The sequence below is a fragment of the Oreochromis aureus genome, linkage group 8 (genome assembly GCF_013358895.1).
Source record: "Oreochromis aureus strain Israel breed Guangdong linkage group 8, ZZ_aureus, whole genome shotgun sequence".
NCBI classification, from domain to species: domain Eukaryota; kingdom Metazoa; phylum Chordata; class Actinopteri; order Cichliformes; family Cichlidae; genus Oreochromis; species Oreochromis aureus.
The window spans coordinates 4051499-4069572 of NC_052949.1; the positions used below are offsets into that span (position 1 = coordinate 4051499).

The 18074-nt window shown below is 40.2% G+C and overlaps 2 protein-coding genes across 6 annotated transcripts; both read right to left on the reverse strand.

Moving 5' to 3' along the window:
- Positions 1-914: 914 nt before the first annotated feature.
- tvp23b (trans-golgi network vesicle protein 23 homolog B (S. cerevisiae)) lies at positions 915-5922 on the reverse strand. 3 transcript variants are annotated; one of them, XM_031750447.2, is made up of 7 exons: positions 5823-5922; positions 4628-4704; positions 4275-4419; positions 2856-2945; positions 2564-2689; positions 1529-1657; positions 915-1438 (listed from the first exon to the last, which is right to left on the reverse strand). In XM_031750447.2, exons 1-7 carry the CDS (start codon positions 5829-5831, stop codon positions 1412-1414), a joined length of 603 nt encoding a protein of 200 aa, XP_031606307.1. In that variant the 5' UTR covers positions 5832-5922; the 3' UTR covers positions 915-1411. The 3 variants fall into 3 exon arrangements, with proteins under 3 accessions (XP_031606307.1, XP_039472776.1, XP_039472777.1); XM_039616842.1 differs by having other exon boundaries at positions 5819-5884; XM_039616843.1 differs by lacking the exon at positions 5823-5922 and adding an exon at positions 5454-5555.
- A 1180-nt stretch (positions 5923-7102) lies between these two features.
- On the reverse strand, positions 7103-17464 carry trim16 (tripartite motif containing 16). Of its 3 annotated transcripts, none has more exons than XM_039616684.1 (8): positions 17298-17464; positions 16298-16440; positions 15250-16063; positions 12511-12606; positions 11914-12147; positions 10234-10405; positions 9823-9918; positions 7103-7950 (listed from the first exon to the last, which is right to left on the reverse strand). In XM_039616684.1, exons 3-8 carry the CDS (start codon positions 15943-15945, stop codon positions 7352-7354), a joined length of 1893 nt encoding a protein of 630 aa, XP_039472618.1. In that variant the 5' UTR covers positions 15946-16063; positions 16298-16440; positions 17298-17464; the 3' UTR covers positions 7103-7351. The 3 variants fall into 3 exon arrangements, with proteins under 3 accessions (XP_039472618.1, XP_039472617.1, XP_031606301.1); XM_039616683.1 differs by having other exon boundaries at positions 16268-16440; XM_031750441.2 differs by lacking the exon at positions 16298-16440.
- Positions 17465-18074: the final 610 nt, after the last annotated feature.

An 18074-nucleotide genomic window follows, 5' to 3' on the forward strand; every position in this document is an offset into this window, starting at 1 on the left:
TTGTCTTTTATTATGGAGCACAGTCATTTTTTTCTGTATAGTCTTCAACTAAAATTGTGAAGCCTTTGTCCCACACACCTAAAAAGCTTTAGAAATGAATGCATTTACTGTTTGTATGACAATAAAAATGAACAGAGTAAAGCAGTATGAGGTGTACATCCCACAGAAGTGTTAATTTTCTTTTTACATTTTGTAAATTTTTATATCCTTTAATATAAGATTTTTGTCCCCCCATTTATCACAATTGTTGCCCTTTTTGCTAGATAATGTGAGTCACCTTTATTATGGAGGTCAAATACACCGACTTCCGGTAAGGGGTGTTTATCCCGGATATCTTTTTTAAAAACTTTATTTACAAAAGACAAACACAGGTAGTTGTCTAAGAATGTAAATCAGAAGATTTTTAAGTTTAAAGAAAACTTTTCAACACTGAAATTTTGTTATTGAGGCACTTTTACACAAACGCCTAAATGTTTATGTTATTTGTGAACTGTAATCAAGAGTTCTCAAAGTTTTTGAGAAAAAAAATGTTGGGAAAGATGCAATTACATGCAATGACGAGAACCAACAACTAGAGGTCGCTGTTGCACTCAGTACTAAACACATTAAAAGCATGAGAACACAGTCATAACTAATTAGATACATGAATAACAAACCGTGGAATTAGCAGACTAAATGTTTAAACTCAGTTCATTAAGTAATATTTTTATTTTTGAGTCTATAAATTTCTGAAATTAAACAAAAACCTGGAACAGTGTTGGTTAATGGAAACAAATCTTATTTATATTTATTCCTTTTTCTTGAATCTCTTACGGGATTCTTTTTATTCAACACTTTTCTTTTCTTAGAGGCTCCCGCATTATAAAAAGTTGGAACTAATCAGACTCTCCACATAAATAAACACGAGCACCCAGTTCGGAAAAACGTTACAAATGTATTTGCACAAAAGATGACTCTTCACACAGTTTGTTCACTTACATATTTACAAATCTCCTGTTACACTTTACACACTTTCATACAAACCAAAATGTCTGTATGACATCTCTCAAAGGTTCTTTAATTACTGTTAATTTATAAAGTTATTAGAGGCAAACTAACTAAAAGAAGAAATCTGAAGGAGCTGTGAGACTACGACACAAACTACAGTCACTCCGACGCGTCAGCTGTTTTACACTCATGCAGTTCTCGGTAATCAGAGGATTTATTGCTGGACCTCAGGTAGTGAAAACCCACCTCTGACCTCTGTGTGGAAGATAAAGACAACTCTACTGAGTCATTTAAAGAAAGCACACAATCAAAAACTGCCCTTTTTCTGAGAATGCTTTCCTGCCCGTGTCCACTGAGAAAAAGAAGGTTTATATATCAGAGCATTGAGAATAATGCAGATGTGTTAACGCCGCAGAGCTGCACTCTACGATTCCTCTTCCTTAGACAGCGTCTGAGGAGGAAAAACACAAAAGACTTCTTAGAAACAGGACAAATACTTTTAAATTAAAAGACTTTTTATTGTGTTTTATTTAAAACTCACCTGTTTGAGGAACTGTCGTCCGAAATAATTGGTAGCCATGTTCTTTAAGCTGGTCTTCCCTCCCACTTTGCACCTCACGTATCCGTACAGGTTGGCGCCTTGCAGCACAACGCCCATGATCACGACGGGCTGTGAGAAAGAAGAAAATTTTTCTGAAATAAACCCTGGTCATATTTCATATTCCCCTTATTAAATCCCACGAAAAGGCTAAAGGTGAACCTCTTCACTGCCATCAGTGTCTAATAGTGTCTGTTTCTATCATGATTCCTTGTTAAGATTTTGATCTTTGTTTTCATTTTTTAAAAGTTACGACTTCTAACCTTACTGGGACCTTACTGCATCAGGTCATGTGCACCTCAAACGAGCATATAGCCTCCTGGGAAAACACCGGGTGCATGTCCGACACATCATCTCATAAAGCTTCAAATCACATTGTGAGCATTTCAGACATGGAGCATTCAGGCTGAAGGAGTCCACTGTGTTCCTGTGTCTGACTCCCAAACAACAATCTCGAGGGATAAAACCTGTAGTTTAAAACTGCCCTCTACGGACAGTTTCTTCTTTCTTAGGTGATGTTTTAGGTAACGTAGCTGCTAACCATCTGCTAGCCAAAACAAAAACACTGAGGCTTCAAACTGTGAAACCCAAAACCACAGGATGGCTTCAAACTGTTTATATGCAAATAAACCCAAAAGGAGCCACAGGATGGCTAACTGCCCATCTTTAACAAATTTCATATACAGTTTATATGCAAATAAATATTACTTGGAATCCCCCCCTCATGCAGCAGGAAAACTTTGAAAGCAAGCTTGAGATGCAGGGTGAGAGCAAGAAAACACTGGCACACGTTTACCAAGTAATTATTGTCTAATTTTACTTAAGAAAGCACCAAGAACTAATAGGGTTCAGTGGGCTTAGAGCTGAGAGACACAGCCAGGAATGCTAGGTAAGACAGTGCTGTGAGAAAAATTTAATTGGATTTGTTGATAATAAGAAAAACAGCACTTGTCCAGTCACTTAAATCTAACAACTTACCATCCATTTAATCCTGAATGAAAACAGGGTGCTAAAGACAAAGATGACCCAGAGGATGGGGCAAACAATCAGTCCGAGCCAGAATATTCTGGACTCTGAATCTGATGCTTGCTGCTTCCCTGTACCCTGAAGAAGACGGAAACATATCTCAGTTAGGACATGCGAACATGATAAGGCCTACTGACTGTAAACATCTGGGCGGTGCAACCCGATACAGAGCAAGAGGTCAAGGTCACGTTTAGCTAAAGCTCCAAGTCAGAGCCAGAGCAGATTCAGCAGAGATGCATCTCACCTTCCTCGACTCAAACACCCAGTGGCTTCGTCCATCATCATCAACCTGATTCCACCACCGCAGACCAACCATCAACCTCCCAGTGATGTTCTGCAGATGGAGAGATTTATGGCTTCGTTACGGAGACTCTGGCAAATCTTATTCACATGGTGCTGGATCCGAACACTGTTTCCTAGGTTTAATTATTTAGTCTTTGTGTAACAGTGTGACTCTGGAAACTGAGTCCAGTTCCACATCTGCCTTACAGAGTGCAACCAGAGATATTATCCAAGGAGATTCTACAGAAGATTTAGGAAAGCCTTAAAGAAAAAAAAAATGGCACTCAATGAGCCAATCGATCGCCCAAACAGAAAAAACATTAACCCTGTACATGTACGCACTAAAGGGTCACAACAGCTTCAGCTGTGTGGTAAAAGGCACCACGTACCTGATAGTGCAGTAAAGATGTCACGATGTCAGATCTTTTATCAGATCTAACTGCTGATTTTCTACGTGCAGTTTTTCTTTTCCAGTAAAAGCTAAAATGCTGCTTTCAGCTGTTGCTTTGCCCCAAGGCGTCACCACAGCGAGTAGCTCAGCATGCTTGATTTGGCAGTTTCCCACCATGTGATTTCCATTCAACCCCAAAAAGGATTTGCATCTCCAGCTGGAATCGTACCAGCAACCTGCCAAGTGAGTTTGCTAACCACTCCACCAGTGACCACTGAAATTAATCCCATAGCTCTCGTTCATTTCTGTTGATAAGGGATTCAAATTGATTCCAAGATGGCAGTTTTGTTGTGAGATTTGCTTTTAGAAGGACCAGTTTATGTGGACTTGTTGTTCACTACCATGAGGCTATTTAAACTGATTCAACATGAACATCACCAGCACACAATAACAGTGCCACAAGAACCAGTGAACGACAAACATCCAGAAACCAGATGTTTTTAAATCTCACTGTAGGCAGTGAAGCTACAGTGATTAAATAAAGAGCACGTTACAAATGTCAGGCTGGCCTGTAAACTCTGCTTCACTTCATCATGATTATGACTGGATGTTTGCAGTACCGGCTGTTGCATATCCCGTCTCCAAGGCTCCGGACTGTCTGTCAATAAACACGACGGTTGGATCTATGACCAAACTTTTCACCATGTTTTTCTCACGACTGCTCATCATCTCATCCCAGCACCGACAATTCATTCAAAACTAATAATATATAACCCAAAGGTGAAAACAGTTGGCAAGCTTTTAGGACGACTTCCAATCTCGCTTTTAAGCTCCTGATTAATTTTTTTTATCTCATCTGGTCCACTCTTCCTCTGAGTTCTGGCTTTAAGAAATCCAAAAAAAAAAAAGCAAAAAAGCCCCACCAAGATATTTAATTATAATCAATACAACATCCCTACAGTGGTGATATTAAAGTGATAAGAGACACACCTTTACTGTCCAGAAGTCACATGAGAGCAGAAGGATTATTGTGACCATGCAGGCGATGAAGCTCCCACCAATGAGCTCAGCGAGCAGGTACACGATGATGGCACTGACTCTGAAGAAGAGGTGGAAGAAGGCTGCTACCGGATGCCTGGTGACACATTAATAACAATTATAATCATTATTATTAACAAGAACAAATAATTAATTCTAAAATATTGTCTCTAATAGTCAACTAGCCTATATCAGATGATAGTGATAACTTAGCAGACAGATCAGTGAATTTCTTGTTAAAGTGTGAAAACATTCTCAACATGTGCAGAGAAAATGTTAAATCCTTCAGCGATCTGCAAACTTACTTAACGCCCGACTTCTTCGACCTTTTCCCTGCGTCATCCTCGGCATCAAACAGAGACACGTCTTCATCGTTGGTATCCTGAGGGATCAATAAGGACGAGGCTTAAAACCCCAGAGACATAAAACCATGTGACCTAAAAGTCTCGTCTCTCTGTGGGTAGGGGTCATCAGAGGAGTAAGACTGACAACAGGTTGTTTAAAACAGAAATCTGGAGGTTTATTAAAACTAATACACTGTAACAGGTTGTTTCTGAGCTTTTAACATCATAAATAAATATTCCAAGTCCTCACAGTACAACTTCATATGCCTCCAAACACACTCCTGTAGTTGGGGTAATAATTTTTTCATCACTATATTATCAAGAGATTCAGTTTACTAACTTAAATGGCAAAAGTAATCTTCAAATGCTGACATTTAACAAGTTAGAACCAACAAGAGTACCAAGAAAATGAGCAAATGAAAAAACTGAGTTTGACAATAGTTATTATTATTGAAAACATAACATTTCTTCATTATTCTTGCACTCTAACAGCTGTCAGCTCAAACACAGAGCAGGCCTAACACGAAGATCTTATTAAGCTTGCGAAGTTGCTTCTAAATGTTACCAGGTGAACAAAAAGTGAATTCCTTTGTCCTGTAAATTGGAAAAACCAAATACTTACCAGCTGCTTAAAGAAGAGCAGCTGATAATAAAGAGTGGAGTGAGGTCACTTTAGCTTCTCTGTGCCTGGAGACAAATTAAAGCTCACACTTTTGTTTGCTCGTATTATAAACAGCTCAAACATTGCCACGTTAGCAGGATGTAGCTTAATTTCACGTTTTGTCACCTTGTTTGCTGATGTTGGTTCAGGATGAAGCTAACTTTAGCTATCGTTAGCTGACACCGAAACACAACAGATGCCCGCAAGCGTAAATTTAGCCGCATACAACTTTAAAGCGAACACTCTGATCGTGTTTTTATGAGTAGAAAACTTCACCGTTTGATCCGTTTTAAAAACGTTAATTTAACGCTGAGCAGAAATGTTAGCATCTTAACTACTTAGCAATATTAGCACCAAAGATGTCCAACCGGGCTGGGAATGATTCATCTTCATTAATTAATTTCACTGACGGTTAATGCTTAAGTGATGCCGCGTTTGCTGTTAGCGACACTAAGACATTATTTAAAAATAGTAAATAATTGTGCTCTTACTTACTGCTAGCATCTTGAAACTTGGTCAGGCTCTTCCTGCTTACATGGTCAGTTACACGTCACTATAGTCAGGTGACCAAAACGCGCCACGTCACTGAAGGCCACGTGGTTTCTCGATTAAAAAGTGTTTGATGTAATATCTTATTTTTGAAAAACAAAATTTTTTGGATCGTAAAATGATTACCACGTATAACATAAAATATATATTTAATATATCTTTATACTAATAATTTGCAATAATATTTTTTTGCATTTTATTGTTTTTGTTTTATTACAATTTCTTTTCTTTTTTAAGTGTATAATTTTTAAGTTTTAATTGATTCATGAAATTGTGTACTTGTTGCATACTATTACTCAGAAATAGGTTAATCCATCCAATTCAGGCTTGCAGGGGAGGGGGTACACCACAGAAAGGTCGCCAGGGGTCCTGACACAAAGAGACAGTCAATCACACTCACATCCGCACCTATAGCTAATTTAGAATCAGCAGTCATCCAAACATCTGCATATCTTTGTACAGGAAGCCAGAGTACCTGAAAGAACTCACGCAGACCAATGGAGAACATGCAAGCTGCACATAGAGAGGTCTCGATTCAAAGCCCAGACCTTCTTGCTGTGAGATTAGGTACAAGATAATCATCAAAGATATTTTAAGTGTACTGATTTTTTTTTTAATCCTGGCTTTGGTAATTTAACAGTACACCCGATTCACATGGATGAAAGAGGCCTTTGAGCACAGACAGAGACACAAACTGCAAACCATGCAGTTGGTTGTGCTTTGTTCACCTGTGTGCATGTCTGATATTTTGTCTCTGTTTGTGATTCTTCCTGCTCATTTTGCATCTCTTTAGTTCTTAAATGTACACTGGCAAGTATTTTTGCTGCAAAAGCTGCAAAACAAAAGCTGCATTTGTTTTGCAGCTTTTGTTCACTTTTACATCAATGAAGAAATGTGCCTTTTTATCCCTAAGTGACCAAAGCTTGCTGCACTCATCTTTCTTTTTAACGAGCAAATCTACAGGTTGATTTACTTGAACAAATCACTGTAGTCTGGCCTCTGCTCAACGGAGAGATACAACAATTTAGCTTTTCAGGGGAAAAAAGTGTTAAAGAGTAAGGTATAACGCATGTCAGGGAAACTACAAAATTCTAAATCCTAAATGATCCACTCAGTTTTTGAAATCGTTTTTTGTGCCACAGAAATGTACATTAGCAAATGTTTAAAGGATGCTGTTGATTTGATGATGTGGAGTGTTTCAAACTGTCAACAAAACCAGGCATTTGTTTTGCAAATGCAGATACGCCTTTTTATTTGCATACAGAAAATATAGAACATTTCCGGTAACAGTAGTGCCAAAGGCACAGGGGAGAAAAGAATCAATATGACATGATCCCAAATGAGAAACAGTTTATTAGTTTTACAACAAAAATAAATCTCCTGTAAACAAGTTGTAACAGTTCAAGAGTTCGTCTCTTTATTTTCCAGAATCAGTACAGCACGCTCCTATAATTAAGTTCTCCAAGAAAAGTGGTTTATGAAGCAATATCTTCTGTTGTAGGTGAGGTGGGAGGAGACGGGGTTTTCGGAGGTAAAGGTTCCCCAGGCGCCACCAAGAGAACAGTGTTCTCCTTCTTGGGCAGCCAGAACGCTGGGTATAAAGGCTCTAGGAACTCTGTCTGGTACTTGTGGATGAGCGTCATGGTCTCACCCACCCCGTAGAATGCCAGTAGGCCTTGCGTGTAGTCCACATAAACCCCAATACGACTAAACATCTCCACATTCAGGGGAGTTTCCACATCACAGTGCCAGGCCGAGAAGTTACGGCCATTCCACTGAAGGCACCAGGAGAAGCTGTTCCCCGTGATGCAGCTGTTGCTCTCGTTGCCCTTGCGGTCAAGGCTCTTGTACGTGAGGCCCACATGAGTGCTTTCACCGTGGATGTCCGCCTCAAAGTAGTGCCGGCCCATGTAGAAGCTCTCCACGGCCAGAACCTGACGCCAGTTCTCAAAGCGTTCGGGCACATCGGGGTAAGGATGCTGCCAGGGCGTGGTGTTTGTCACCTTTTTGTTTTCCTCCATTAGGCGGAGGAACTTATGAGCCGTCACAGGATCGAAACTCACTTGGGCAGCATCTGCAAAGGATTGTTGTGTATGTCAGTTTACTTATGTTACGCAACAAGACAGGCAGGAGTGCAAATAGCAGTGCAGTTAGGGACTGTTAGGGCCTATAACACCAAACACAAGGCTTATAGCCTTCAGGTCCCATCAGGGAGCGATGTGGAGCATCACTACAGTCATTAAATGTTAATAATTTTAATCTGGCAGTCTTACTGAGAGTGAGAGAACAAGAAAATAATCTTAATCACAAGGGGTATAAAAGACTCTGATTTGAGGCCCCTTTATAGACATTTGTGTTAATTAAACAGATTAGTTTTCATTAAATTAAACTTTTTTGTTTTATTGGGAATTGAAACAAAATAACGTGCAGTAGCCAAGCTTAGAGGCCTCAGTTAAAATATTATGCCTGTTGTTTAGTTGTTTTGTGTTTGCTAAGTTATACTTTATGTTTCACTATATTCATAGTAGATTTGCTAAGTTGTGACACCATGAGTGCAGTGGGTTGCCAGGTGTTTTAAAAAAATTTAAAAAACTGCAACGTGAACGTAAAACTTTCTGAAATTAAATTTTCTCAAATGAAGACAGAATAATGCAGGTCATGCATACGTTTCTAAAAATAAAACACCAGCAATAAGTAGGCTTACTTTTTGTGTTCAATTAACTTTTTTTGGCTTTACAATGCAGCCTTTAATTTAATTATTCAATTTTATTTATACAGCGCCAGATCACAACAACAGTCGCCTCAAGGTGCTTTATATTGTAAGGTAGACGGTACAATAATACATATAGAGAAAAACCCAACAATCAAATGACCCCCTATGAGCAAGCACTTTGACGACAGTGGGAAGGAAAAACTCCCTTTTAACAGGAAGAAACCTCCGGCAGAACCAGACATTTATTTTTCTTTAATAAGGACAGACTGCTGTCATTTCTATACATGATCAAGAGTTAAATTGTAGTCAAGTACACTGAAAATACATGTTAAAGAGGATCCGTTACATTGTGGACACTCATGATAACGCTGACCAGATTTCTATAAAAACTACATCACACAGGGAGGCAGCTCTGTCACTGAATACAACTGTGATCCAGATTCAGAACAGGTATGATGGAGGAAGAAATCAAACCTAAAGGGGAGCAGGGTGAGCAGAAAGGCATGCTGGGAAACCATGAGGAAGTGATACTGCAATGTCAGGTGAAAACCAAACTTCCAGCAGATTTCCATAAAATGACAATGTGTTATCTTTACAGGAATATTGAGGTCAGCGCATTTATGTAATTACGTGGGAGGGGATATCCTTAATATGGTCATCTCAGGTACACAACTTTAGCTGTGCCCACAGAAGCTACACCCATGTTGTTGGTGTATCCTGTATTTTGAACAGAACATTTGTTTTCAGAGCTTCGTTCGTATTATCGACAATAACTTGCTCTCGGTGGGTGCTGGACTACGTTCGTACCACCTGCTGTGATCACAAGCTTTAAGTAGTGACCGAAAGAATGAGATTGCGGATTACAGCTGTGGAAATGAGGGATGTGGCCATTACGGGAGGGACTCAGAGTACAGCGCCTATTCCTCCACATCCAAAGGAACCACTTGAGGTGGTTGGGGATCGGATCAGGATGGCTCCTGAGCATCTCCTAGGTAAGGTGTTCTGGGCATTTCCTACTAGAGGGAGAACATGTGTTGGACCCAGGTCACTGTGCTTTTGGTCTTCATAAAATTTGCATCCCATAGTCAATATAGTTTCAAAATAAAAGACTATAAGCACACCGAAGCCTGTTTTTAGGTTATGGAAAAATAAAATATATATAAAAAAAATATAGGGGTAAAATCTTCACATTGTTTGCCACCGGCAGTTCTCCTCGACTACAGAAATACTTACACTTTAGGAAGTCGGCCCGTGTCACCGGATCTGGAAGAGACTTGATGTATTTTGCTGCAGCAATAGCCTTTACTGTTGTCTTTATTCCCACTTTGTCTGCAAAAAGAAGACACATTTCAGTGTCCGAATAAATCAGCATGATTTAGATTTCTCTTCATAAGTTTTGTTTTTATCGTGCACAAAAACATTCTCCAGGGAAACAAGTATGTGTCGTCCGTTCTCTTCTTAAGCATAATCATGACAAGCAAAGCAGGTGAGTCATGAATCATACATTTTGCTCTTGCTCAAGCACAGCTAAATTCTTTACAAGACTGAACATGCCCCGGCAGCTACACAGCTGTCCGGATCTCTGCGATTTGCTGCTTGTGTAGTTGTTTCTCCAGGCAGCAACATCTCTGCTTACTTTCTTACCGCTTTTGCACGTTTCTTTGACTTTGTCTATATATGAAGACACCAGCATGGCACAGAGCTCCTGTGTGGAGTCAACAATCACACGGCTGAAGGCATTCAGACAGTCCATCAGGCCAATGTAGACACCAGGCAGGGAGACATCAGCGGCTTCTTTCTTCCACTCCGCGTATTCCTATAAAACAAGCACGGTGCCATTCAGGAATGAAAGCAGGGGCATTTCTGCAGCCTTTAGGCACGAATGACTTCCTGTCTCATTGAGAAATGCAGCAAATTATGGGAAATATATTTTCTTTCATGAGTTTTCCCTGTCCTACTAAGTTGTTTTCTCATTTAGCTTTAGGCACACTGTTAGTGCTCAGTGGAGCCAAAATTTTATTTTGAAAGAGAGCACACTCTAAGCCTCTGCTGACTAAATCTAAAATAATTAAACCGGGTTGGCAGGGATCAGTTTTTACTACAGCATAATTGGACAGGTTTATGGTTATTTCTAGTAACTAGCAGCGCTTAGTTAAAGACAGGACCTGTCTGCAGGTGCTCGGGGTGGACGGTGGGTGTGTAAAACCCTCGACTCACACTGGGTTGTTGGTATTGAGGTTCACACCCAGAATCATCGGTGCTGTTCAAGGACTTGTTTATGAAACATGCAAGGTTTTAATTAAATGTAAATGAAATGTTCTTTTTCAAGTTAGCTTTAGTTGATCAGTTTTTAATCTTAGCTAAGAGGTGCCAATGTGAAAAACATGTTGCAAGAGAACATATTGTACCATTTGCTAAGTACTGAATATCAATGCACTTCATTACCTCAAAAAGCGTCTTTGATCGCACTATTGTAGATTCTCTTTTTAACTCTAATTTGCAAATTCTGATGATAAACCAGAAGCGAACATTGCATGATGATCCCAAAAGTTTGATTTTCATCTGGCGTAGTGTTTTCAATGGGAGAAACGTTTGGTCACTCATCCAAGTGACTTCTTCACTGCTTGACAATCTTTGCACTTTTCTTTATTACCAAGTCCTGAAGAAGGCCAAAATGTAACAGTTCTCCAAAGCAGAACCCGTGACCACACAAGGACACTCTGTGTCTGCTCTTTATTTGACGAGGTAGCAGCTTGTAAGTACTGTAATGTTTTTAAGAATTCATGGTTTTGAAGTGTTTGTTAAACTAAACTGAGGTAAGTGAAAGGCAAACAGTGGAAATATCTAATTGTTTTAAAATGAAGTATGTATTTGGTTTTAAATAAATCTGTATTTTAAATTAGATTTAATTCTGAATAATATAGAATATAATTTATTTTAAAGACTTAACTTCATAAAGACTGTCTCACAAGTGCAGGTATATGTGTCAAGATGGAGGGGCCGAATATAATGTACATGATGTCTTTTTAGTTATTTTTATGAAGTTTTTTTCTCCTGTGAAATACCTGTACCTCATTCACCTGTGCAAAGATTTTGTACTATGAGTTTAACTTGTAAACAGTTCCATTATTACTGTTGCCATTTTCAGTAGGTGACAGGTTATTTCCAAAGAACCCAACTTGTTCCTTTTCACCTTCACATGAAAAGTAGTTGAGTCAAAACAAGCTCTGCTACCTTCAAACAAGCCCTGGGAAAGATTGCATTACATTATCTTCCAGAAGCGAGACAAAGACTAGTTATGACACTGCCGTCTTGAATTTGTACCTGCAGGAAATCCACGTCATTTTTATTCTTGGAAATCTTCTCCATCTGCACCTGAGTCTTCTTCAGATCTGTGCACCTCTGCTCCAAGTGAACCCGAATGCCCTCGGCTTGCTGCAGTGCCTGCTTCTCCTCACCCTCCAAGATCTCCGTCACCTCCTTCTTGGCTTTCTCCACCACTGCTTGCAGCTCCTCAAACTGGCTCTCAATCACTGCTCGTACGTCCTTCACAGATTGCTGTAAAATACTGCCTTTAGTTTCTCTTAGTGTGGACAGAGTTCACATTCTGACATAATAAGCACTTACTTTAAAAGTTACAGTAAGTAACATGTAGGAAATCTGGCAGAGCCACATAACATTACATAACTGCAGACTCACTGCAGGAATTCTTCATTACTCACTACTACATGAAAAATATGGATTTCCTCTCACACCTCAGAGAAACCAGTTTGATTTGGGTGACTCTGAAACGTTCAGGATTACAAACTGTTGAGTTCACAGGCCAGAAATAGCTGCAACCGACTCATTTTACCTAACTACTGTGACATCTGTGTGACATCTGTGTGACTCACAGTGAATCACATCTAATGTTGTGTTTACCTCAATGGAGACTGTGTTGAGCTGAAGTTTGTTGATGGCATTCTCTGCTGCCGTCACTGTCTTCATCATCTCAGTCTGTTTCTCCCTCAATTCATTCTGTTAACAGAGCAAGAGGAAAAAATGTCAGTCTGCTTCCTCATAGAAAATATGCATAGATCTTAATATCTAGATTGTTTCAGGGAAAATGTTTGCGCTCTGGTTACTTTTATTCTGAAAGGGTCCGACATCTGACTCTAGATTTGCATATCTGCTTTTTTCCAATCTGTCAAGTCAAGTCTAAATTCCTCAGGCAGATCCAGGCAAAGCAGAGCAGCTACTCTGATATTAACTCCCACAAGTTTAGACCCAGAGGGAAGCGCCACAAGCGTCTCTCTCTCTCTCTCTCTCTCTCTCTCTCTCACAGTCAGCATGCCAGTGCAGGTTTAAAATCAATCAACCTTAAAAAAAATTATCATGTACTGTGAGGACAGGGATGCCCTACTTCCTGACTCATTTTTCTATCACTTCCTGAAACACCAAGTTACAAGTGTTAGTTATGTTGCCATTTATTGTAGAGCAGATACAAAGGCTACTATGGTTTTTTGCAGATGACACTTTGTGTTATTTTAACCAGTTTGGACAAACCACTACCTACCTCACTTAAAGTCTGAAGGACAATTGTGCTGTGTATCATTAGTGAAAATAATATTTGGGAGGCTTTGCGCCTGTGTGTACCAGCACACACTCTCATATGGTAACAAGTGTGCCCAGATTGTGATGTTACACTACAGGTGGAGGATCTACAGGGAGATTCAGCTTCATTTCATTCCCAACTTCCAGTCCATGTCACATTACATTCTTTGTCATGTATAATCAACTTTGAAATACCGCTCTCTGTGTTACAGTGGCTGTCCTATAGTGTAACTCATCAAAACTGATTCACAGTGAGGTCCAGTTGAAATTCTCCCCGTTAACTCGGTGTTCATTTTAAAATCACCGTTTCAAGCTTGTATTATTTTCCATGTTTTTTCATCTGCTGTGTCACTTCTACTATATTTTATATATTTGTTATCTATTTTGTGTATGAAAGGGTGTGAAAATGTTTTAAAGATCATTTATACTAACTACTAACATGACTACTGAGCACAGTCTTCACAAAATCAGATCTGTGACTGCCTCAAGAGATCAGTAACAAGACTTCGATGAGTTATTTGTGACCAAATTAAAGCTTTTGACTTTTTTCATTATTCCCTGACTACATCATGTCAAATATGATGAAACATTATTCTGATGAAGAAGTTGAGCAAAGGTGACCTTTTGTTTGGCACCATGACAAAAATCGGTCATGCGTTATAAGGTGGAAAACATTCTTTGGAAATACTTCCAATGGTTTATGTTAGTTCCACTTTGAGCCACACAATATTTGTTCAAGCGGCAGTTAAACATCTCAGGAGTCTTTTTCCATAATTATTAAACCCGCAACGCCTACTGAGTTCTGTACGACAAGAACATGTTAAAAATTGTTTCATTGAATGATTTCAAACAAAATAATGTTTTAATGCTTTTCTTGTGCTGTGCAAAGGGACTGTCCTGCTCTCCCACTCCAGGAGAGTGGACAGCAGGATCAACCTAAACAGAAGTGACTTATATAATAAGTCTCTATTGTTCAAATGTGGAATGAAAGCTCTGAACAGGAAGAGGAAGAATTCATCATACTGTGCTTTCTGTTTTTCTTCTGTCAAGTGTGTGTGTGTGTGTGTGTGTGTGTGTGTGTGTGTGTGAGACGACCTCCATGTTTTTTTGTTCAAAACTAAATACTTTAAATCAAGTTTTGCAGGTCAGCAAATAAACAATATTTGATCAGCGGAGGTGGCGTCAAACCGGCGTTCCTCCCACCAGTGTTTTCTCTGCAGTTCTAACAAAGAAGTCAAAGGTTTGGTAATGAGAGCGCTCTTCAAATAGCTGCAGATCTGTGCAGGAATGTTTGAACCTGGGGGCGGTCACAAGGAGTGATGAGCTTCAGATTTAGCTGCAAAGCCACACGTGAGCCGATGACCTCCAGAGTGGACGCTGAATCTGAAGTACTGATGACTGGATGAAGCACTCAGAGGTACATTTTAGGACATATGAGAACAACTGTGCTCCAACCTGCTGACTTAGACACTTTATATTTAGTCTCCTCTTTAGTGTAAATAAGCAATAATCTCCGATGTGATTTAAAGGATTATTTATGAGCTCAAATTCCTAATTAATGACACAACTGCTGCCATGGTCTGTCCTTTTGATGGTTAAGCTTTTATTTACTCAAGACTTTACTCGCTATCTACGAGACCTTTGCCACACATTCAGCAACGCTAAATATGAGATAACAAATCCTGACGTTAAATTCCAAGAATGGACTTATTTTAATTAATAACGTCTCTCTTTGGGAGTTTAGTTTAAACAAAACTCAAGTATTTATTAAAAAAATGCTGAAAATAAGAGTCTTTAATTGCCTCATTCTGTCTCCTCTCAATCTCTCAGTTCAGAGTCCACTAAAGCAATGAAAGCAGCTGATTCTCACATATTGACATGCTGATAATAAAAGATTTAAAGCAGCAGGAACTCTTAGGAGGCCCAAAATAGAACTGAAAAATGTAAATGCATGAAAAACTGAATATTTTCATTTGGGAATTCAGCACTGAGTTAAGCCTCAAAATTCATATCAGATGTGTTGAGGTCATTCAAAGGAAAGTGCACACAGTACAGGGAAACACTTGCCTCGATCTGATTACGAGCTTCCACCACAGACACGGTGTTGTGGCCTTTGTGGTCCTCGTTCACGCAGTCCTGACAGATGCAGCAGGAGTCGGTGGAGCAGAACAGGTCCAGGGGCCACTTGTGGCTCTCGCAGGTCCGCCTCTCGATGTCCCTGAGCGGGTCCACCAGCCGGTGGTTTTGAAATTTAGGATTCTCCAGGTGAGGCCGGAGATGGGCCTCGCAGTATGACACCAAGCAAGTGAGGCAGGACTTGAGGGCCCTGCGGGGGTTCTCGATGCAAGAGTCACATACCACATCGTCGGGGCCCAAAGGTTCCTCCTTATCCTGGTCCTCTTTTGGCCCCTCTTCTGTCTGTGGTTCTGCTTCCTTCTTGTCCTCTTCAGGCTTCTTGGGGTCCTCAGACTCCTTCAGATCTTCTTGGATCTTGGTCTCCTCTGCCGTCTTTGACTCTTGACTCTGATTCTCACTGGTTTTGTTCACAGGAGGGTCAGCTGTTCCATTCTGTTTGGGACTGCCAGGCTTGACGGGACACTGTGGACATCCTTTACTTTTGCCTTCGAGACAGGAGCCGCAAACGGAGTGACCACAAGCTGCCGGCTCCTCCCCGCTCAGCTTACCTGAGCAGACACCACACAGGTTCTGCTGCTGCTGCTGTTTGGGGAGCGGAGCTACCTCTACAGCTGCTGTATCTGCCATGTCTTCAGCTCTTCTTTGACCGCCTGGCGCCGCTTCCACTCTTAAAGCTGTGTGGAAATAACTGGCTCGGCCACTTCTGTCAGCCGGCGGTATCTGATCGCATTAGAGAAAGCCACACCTAGATGATGTGAGAGACGGTCAGGACTCATACTTTCAGTCAGAACTCAACCCGCCCCTTCAGCACTCACATGCAAACAGATACACACCCACCACCAACTCTTTAACGCTGAAAGAGGGAGGAGGTGCAGGGTGCAGTACACTATGAAAACCAGGAACAGATGTGTAGGATTGCATTCCCTCACGACTATACACTGAAACTTACAAGTTCTGCTATCAGTAAGCAACAGCTGACCTCTCTTACAGACACTCTGATGAGGATGCTCACTGCTTTCCCGCCCTGCTCCAACACCATTATATTAAAAACTGGTCTGGATAAAACTGAGTGGATCACTGCTGCAGCCTTTTGCCTGCTCACTCTCTTCCTCTTTCACTTTTCTGCAGACACAAAGGAAGAAGAGGAAAAAACAAATGCTGATAGGATCAGGTTTCAGCAGCGTCAAAGCAGACGCTGCCACCCAGTGTCCAGAGTAGTGCTGTGCAGTATTGTATTGATATCGATCCAATACCCAGTAAATACAGGGCCGGTATAGTCGATACAGATACTTTTAATCTATAAAGGCAGCCTGTGTAGGGAAGGGCAATGTGTGCTAACTCATGAGATGCACATCAGTGAATTCTGAACACGTTTTAATGAGCATTAAACCTCTGTTCTGAATGTAAATGTGCCCGTCCTAAAGCACTTTGGGTCACCTTGCATTGTTTAAATATGCTCTATGCTGTAAATAAAATAGAAATGACCGGTCCAAGACTTTTTTCACAGTGCGTGTGTGAGATATCCTTTAAAAAACACACACACACACACACACGGGAGGATAGAAACAAAGCACTGATCACATCTCGACAGTATCGATATCAATATCAGCGTTGGTATCGATACTATTAATACTTGGATCAATCCGCCAACCTTCCAGAGTCCAGAGAATAAAAAGTTACGACAGTGAAGAGCAGCAAACTGTAGAGGAAGTTACACAAACACTCACAAACTGTTAGATTTGTTCCTTCTATACAGAATAAATGTTGTTAGACTGCAGTTCCTCTAAAGTTTGTGATGCCTGTTCCTGTTTTTCACACAGATTCGCAGACATGCGCACATGTGACCACGGTCAGCGCACCTTTGTCCGAGTTAAGCAAACACCACCTGACCATAGTTTAAGGTAAAGGTGTAGGTGGTGTTTGAAAGCATCTTCACTGTAATAGCGCAGCAGCCTTTTTAAAGTCTTACTAAGACTTACCTTCAGTCAGGTTTTTCGTTCCCGGGGGTTTTCGCCTTGGTAACCGATCAACAGGCGTGACAGCACCGCCTACTGACCAATCAAGTCTCCTGAAAACTGCGTCATCACTCCCGGACGATCCGTCAGACCTCTGTGTGCGGACCATACGAAATCAAAATTGAAGGGAAGAACATTATCACTTATTTTGAAACTAAAGAAAAAAAAATGTACCATTGTCAATCTTTATATCTTATTAGGGAAATTCCATATACATAAATGTAAATTTCAAAACTCAACCCCATCATTTAATTTGTTTTTGATTGAAATTGAATAAACTCTCTTAAATTAACTTCCAATAAAAAAGGTTTATCATTGATTGAAATTCATTCAGAAATGTTTAATGGATGAGCTGTCACAGATACAACTTTCAAGTACAAAGTTGGTATGAAGTCTGTCACATTCCCCATTTTTTTCTCCTTTATTTATTTATCCTTCTTATTTCATTGTACTGTATATTGTTACTCTTATTTGCCCTGTATATCTACTGTACAAATTGAACTGGAATGACTGACTGTTCGCTTATAATTTCCAATAAAGTTTGAAGAAAAAAAAACCTCTGTGTGCGGACGGTGGGAGGGTCTAAGGTTTCCTGTAAGAAATGGGAATTCTTGGACTTTTTTTTTTATTGTGCTGTCTACGATCCTAAAAGAAATCCGCACTTTGTACCTGCGGACCTCACATCCAGTTTGCACTGTAGACTAATTTTAAATCTGCAGCTGAGAGAATAAATTAAATCTG

Excerpts from the sequence above, each read along its gene's own strand:
- tvp23b (XM_031750447.2), bottom strand. Across the intron at positions 2,690-2,855 it reads GGGTGTTTGAGTCGAGGAAG|GGTACAGGGAAGCAGCAAGC; the intron begins GTGAGATGCATC and ends CGTCTTCTTCAG. Across the intron at positions 1,658-2,563 it reads CATTCAGGATTAAATGGATG|CCCGTCGTGATCATGGGCGT; the intron begins GTAAGTTGTTAG and ends TCTTTCTCACAG.
- trim16 (XM_031750441.2), bottom strand. The coding sequence starts at position 15,945 with ATGGCAGATACAGCAGCTGTAGAGGTAGCTCCGCTCCCCAAACAGCAG. Across the intron at positions 10,406-11,913 it reads ATGACGTGGATTTCCTGCAG|GAATACGCGGAGTGGAAGAA; the intron begins GTACAAATTCAA and ends CTTGTTTTATAG. Across the intron at positions 7,951-9,822 it reads ACGGGCCGACTTCCTAAAGT|ATGCTGCCCAAGTGAGTTTC; the intron begins GTAAGTATTTCT and ends AATCCTTTGCAG.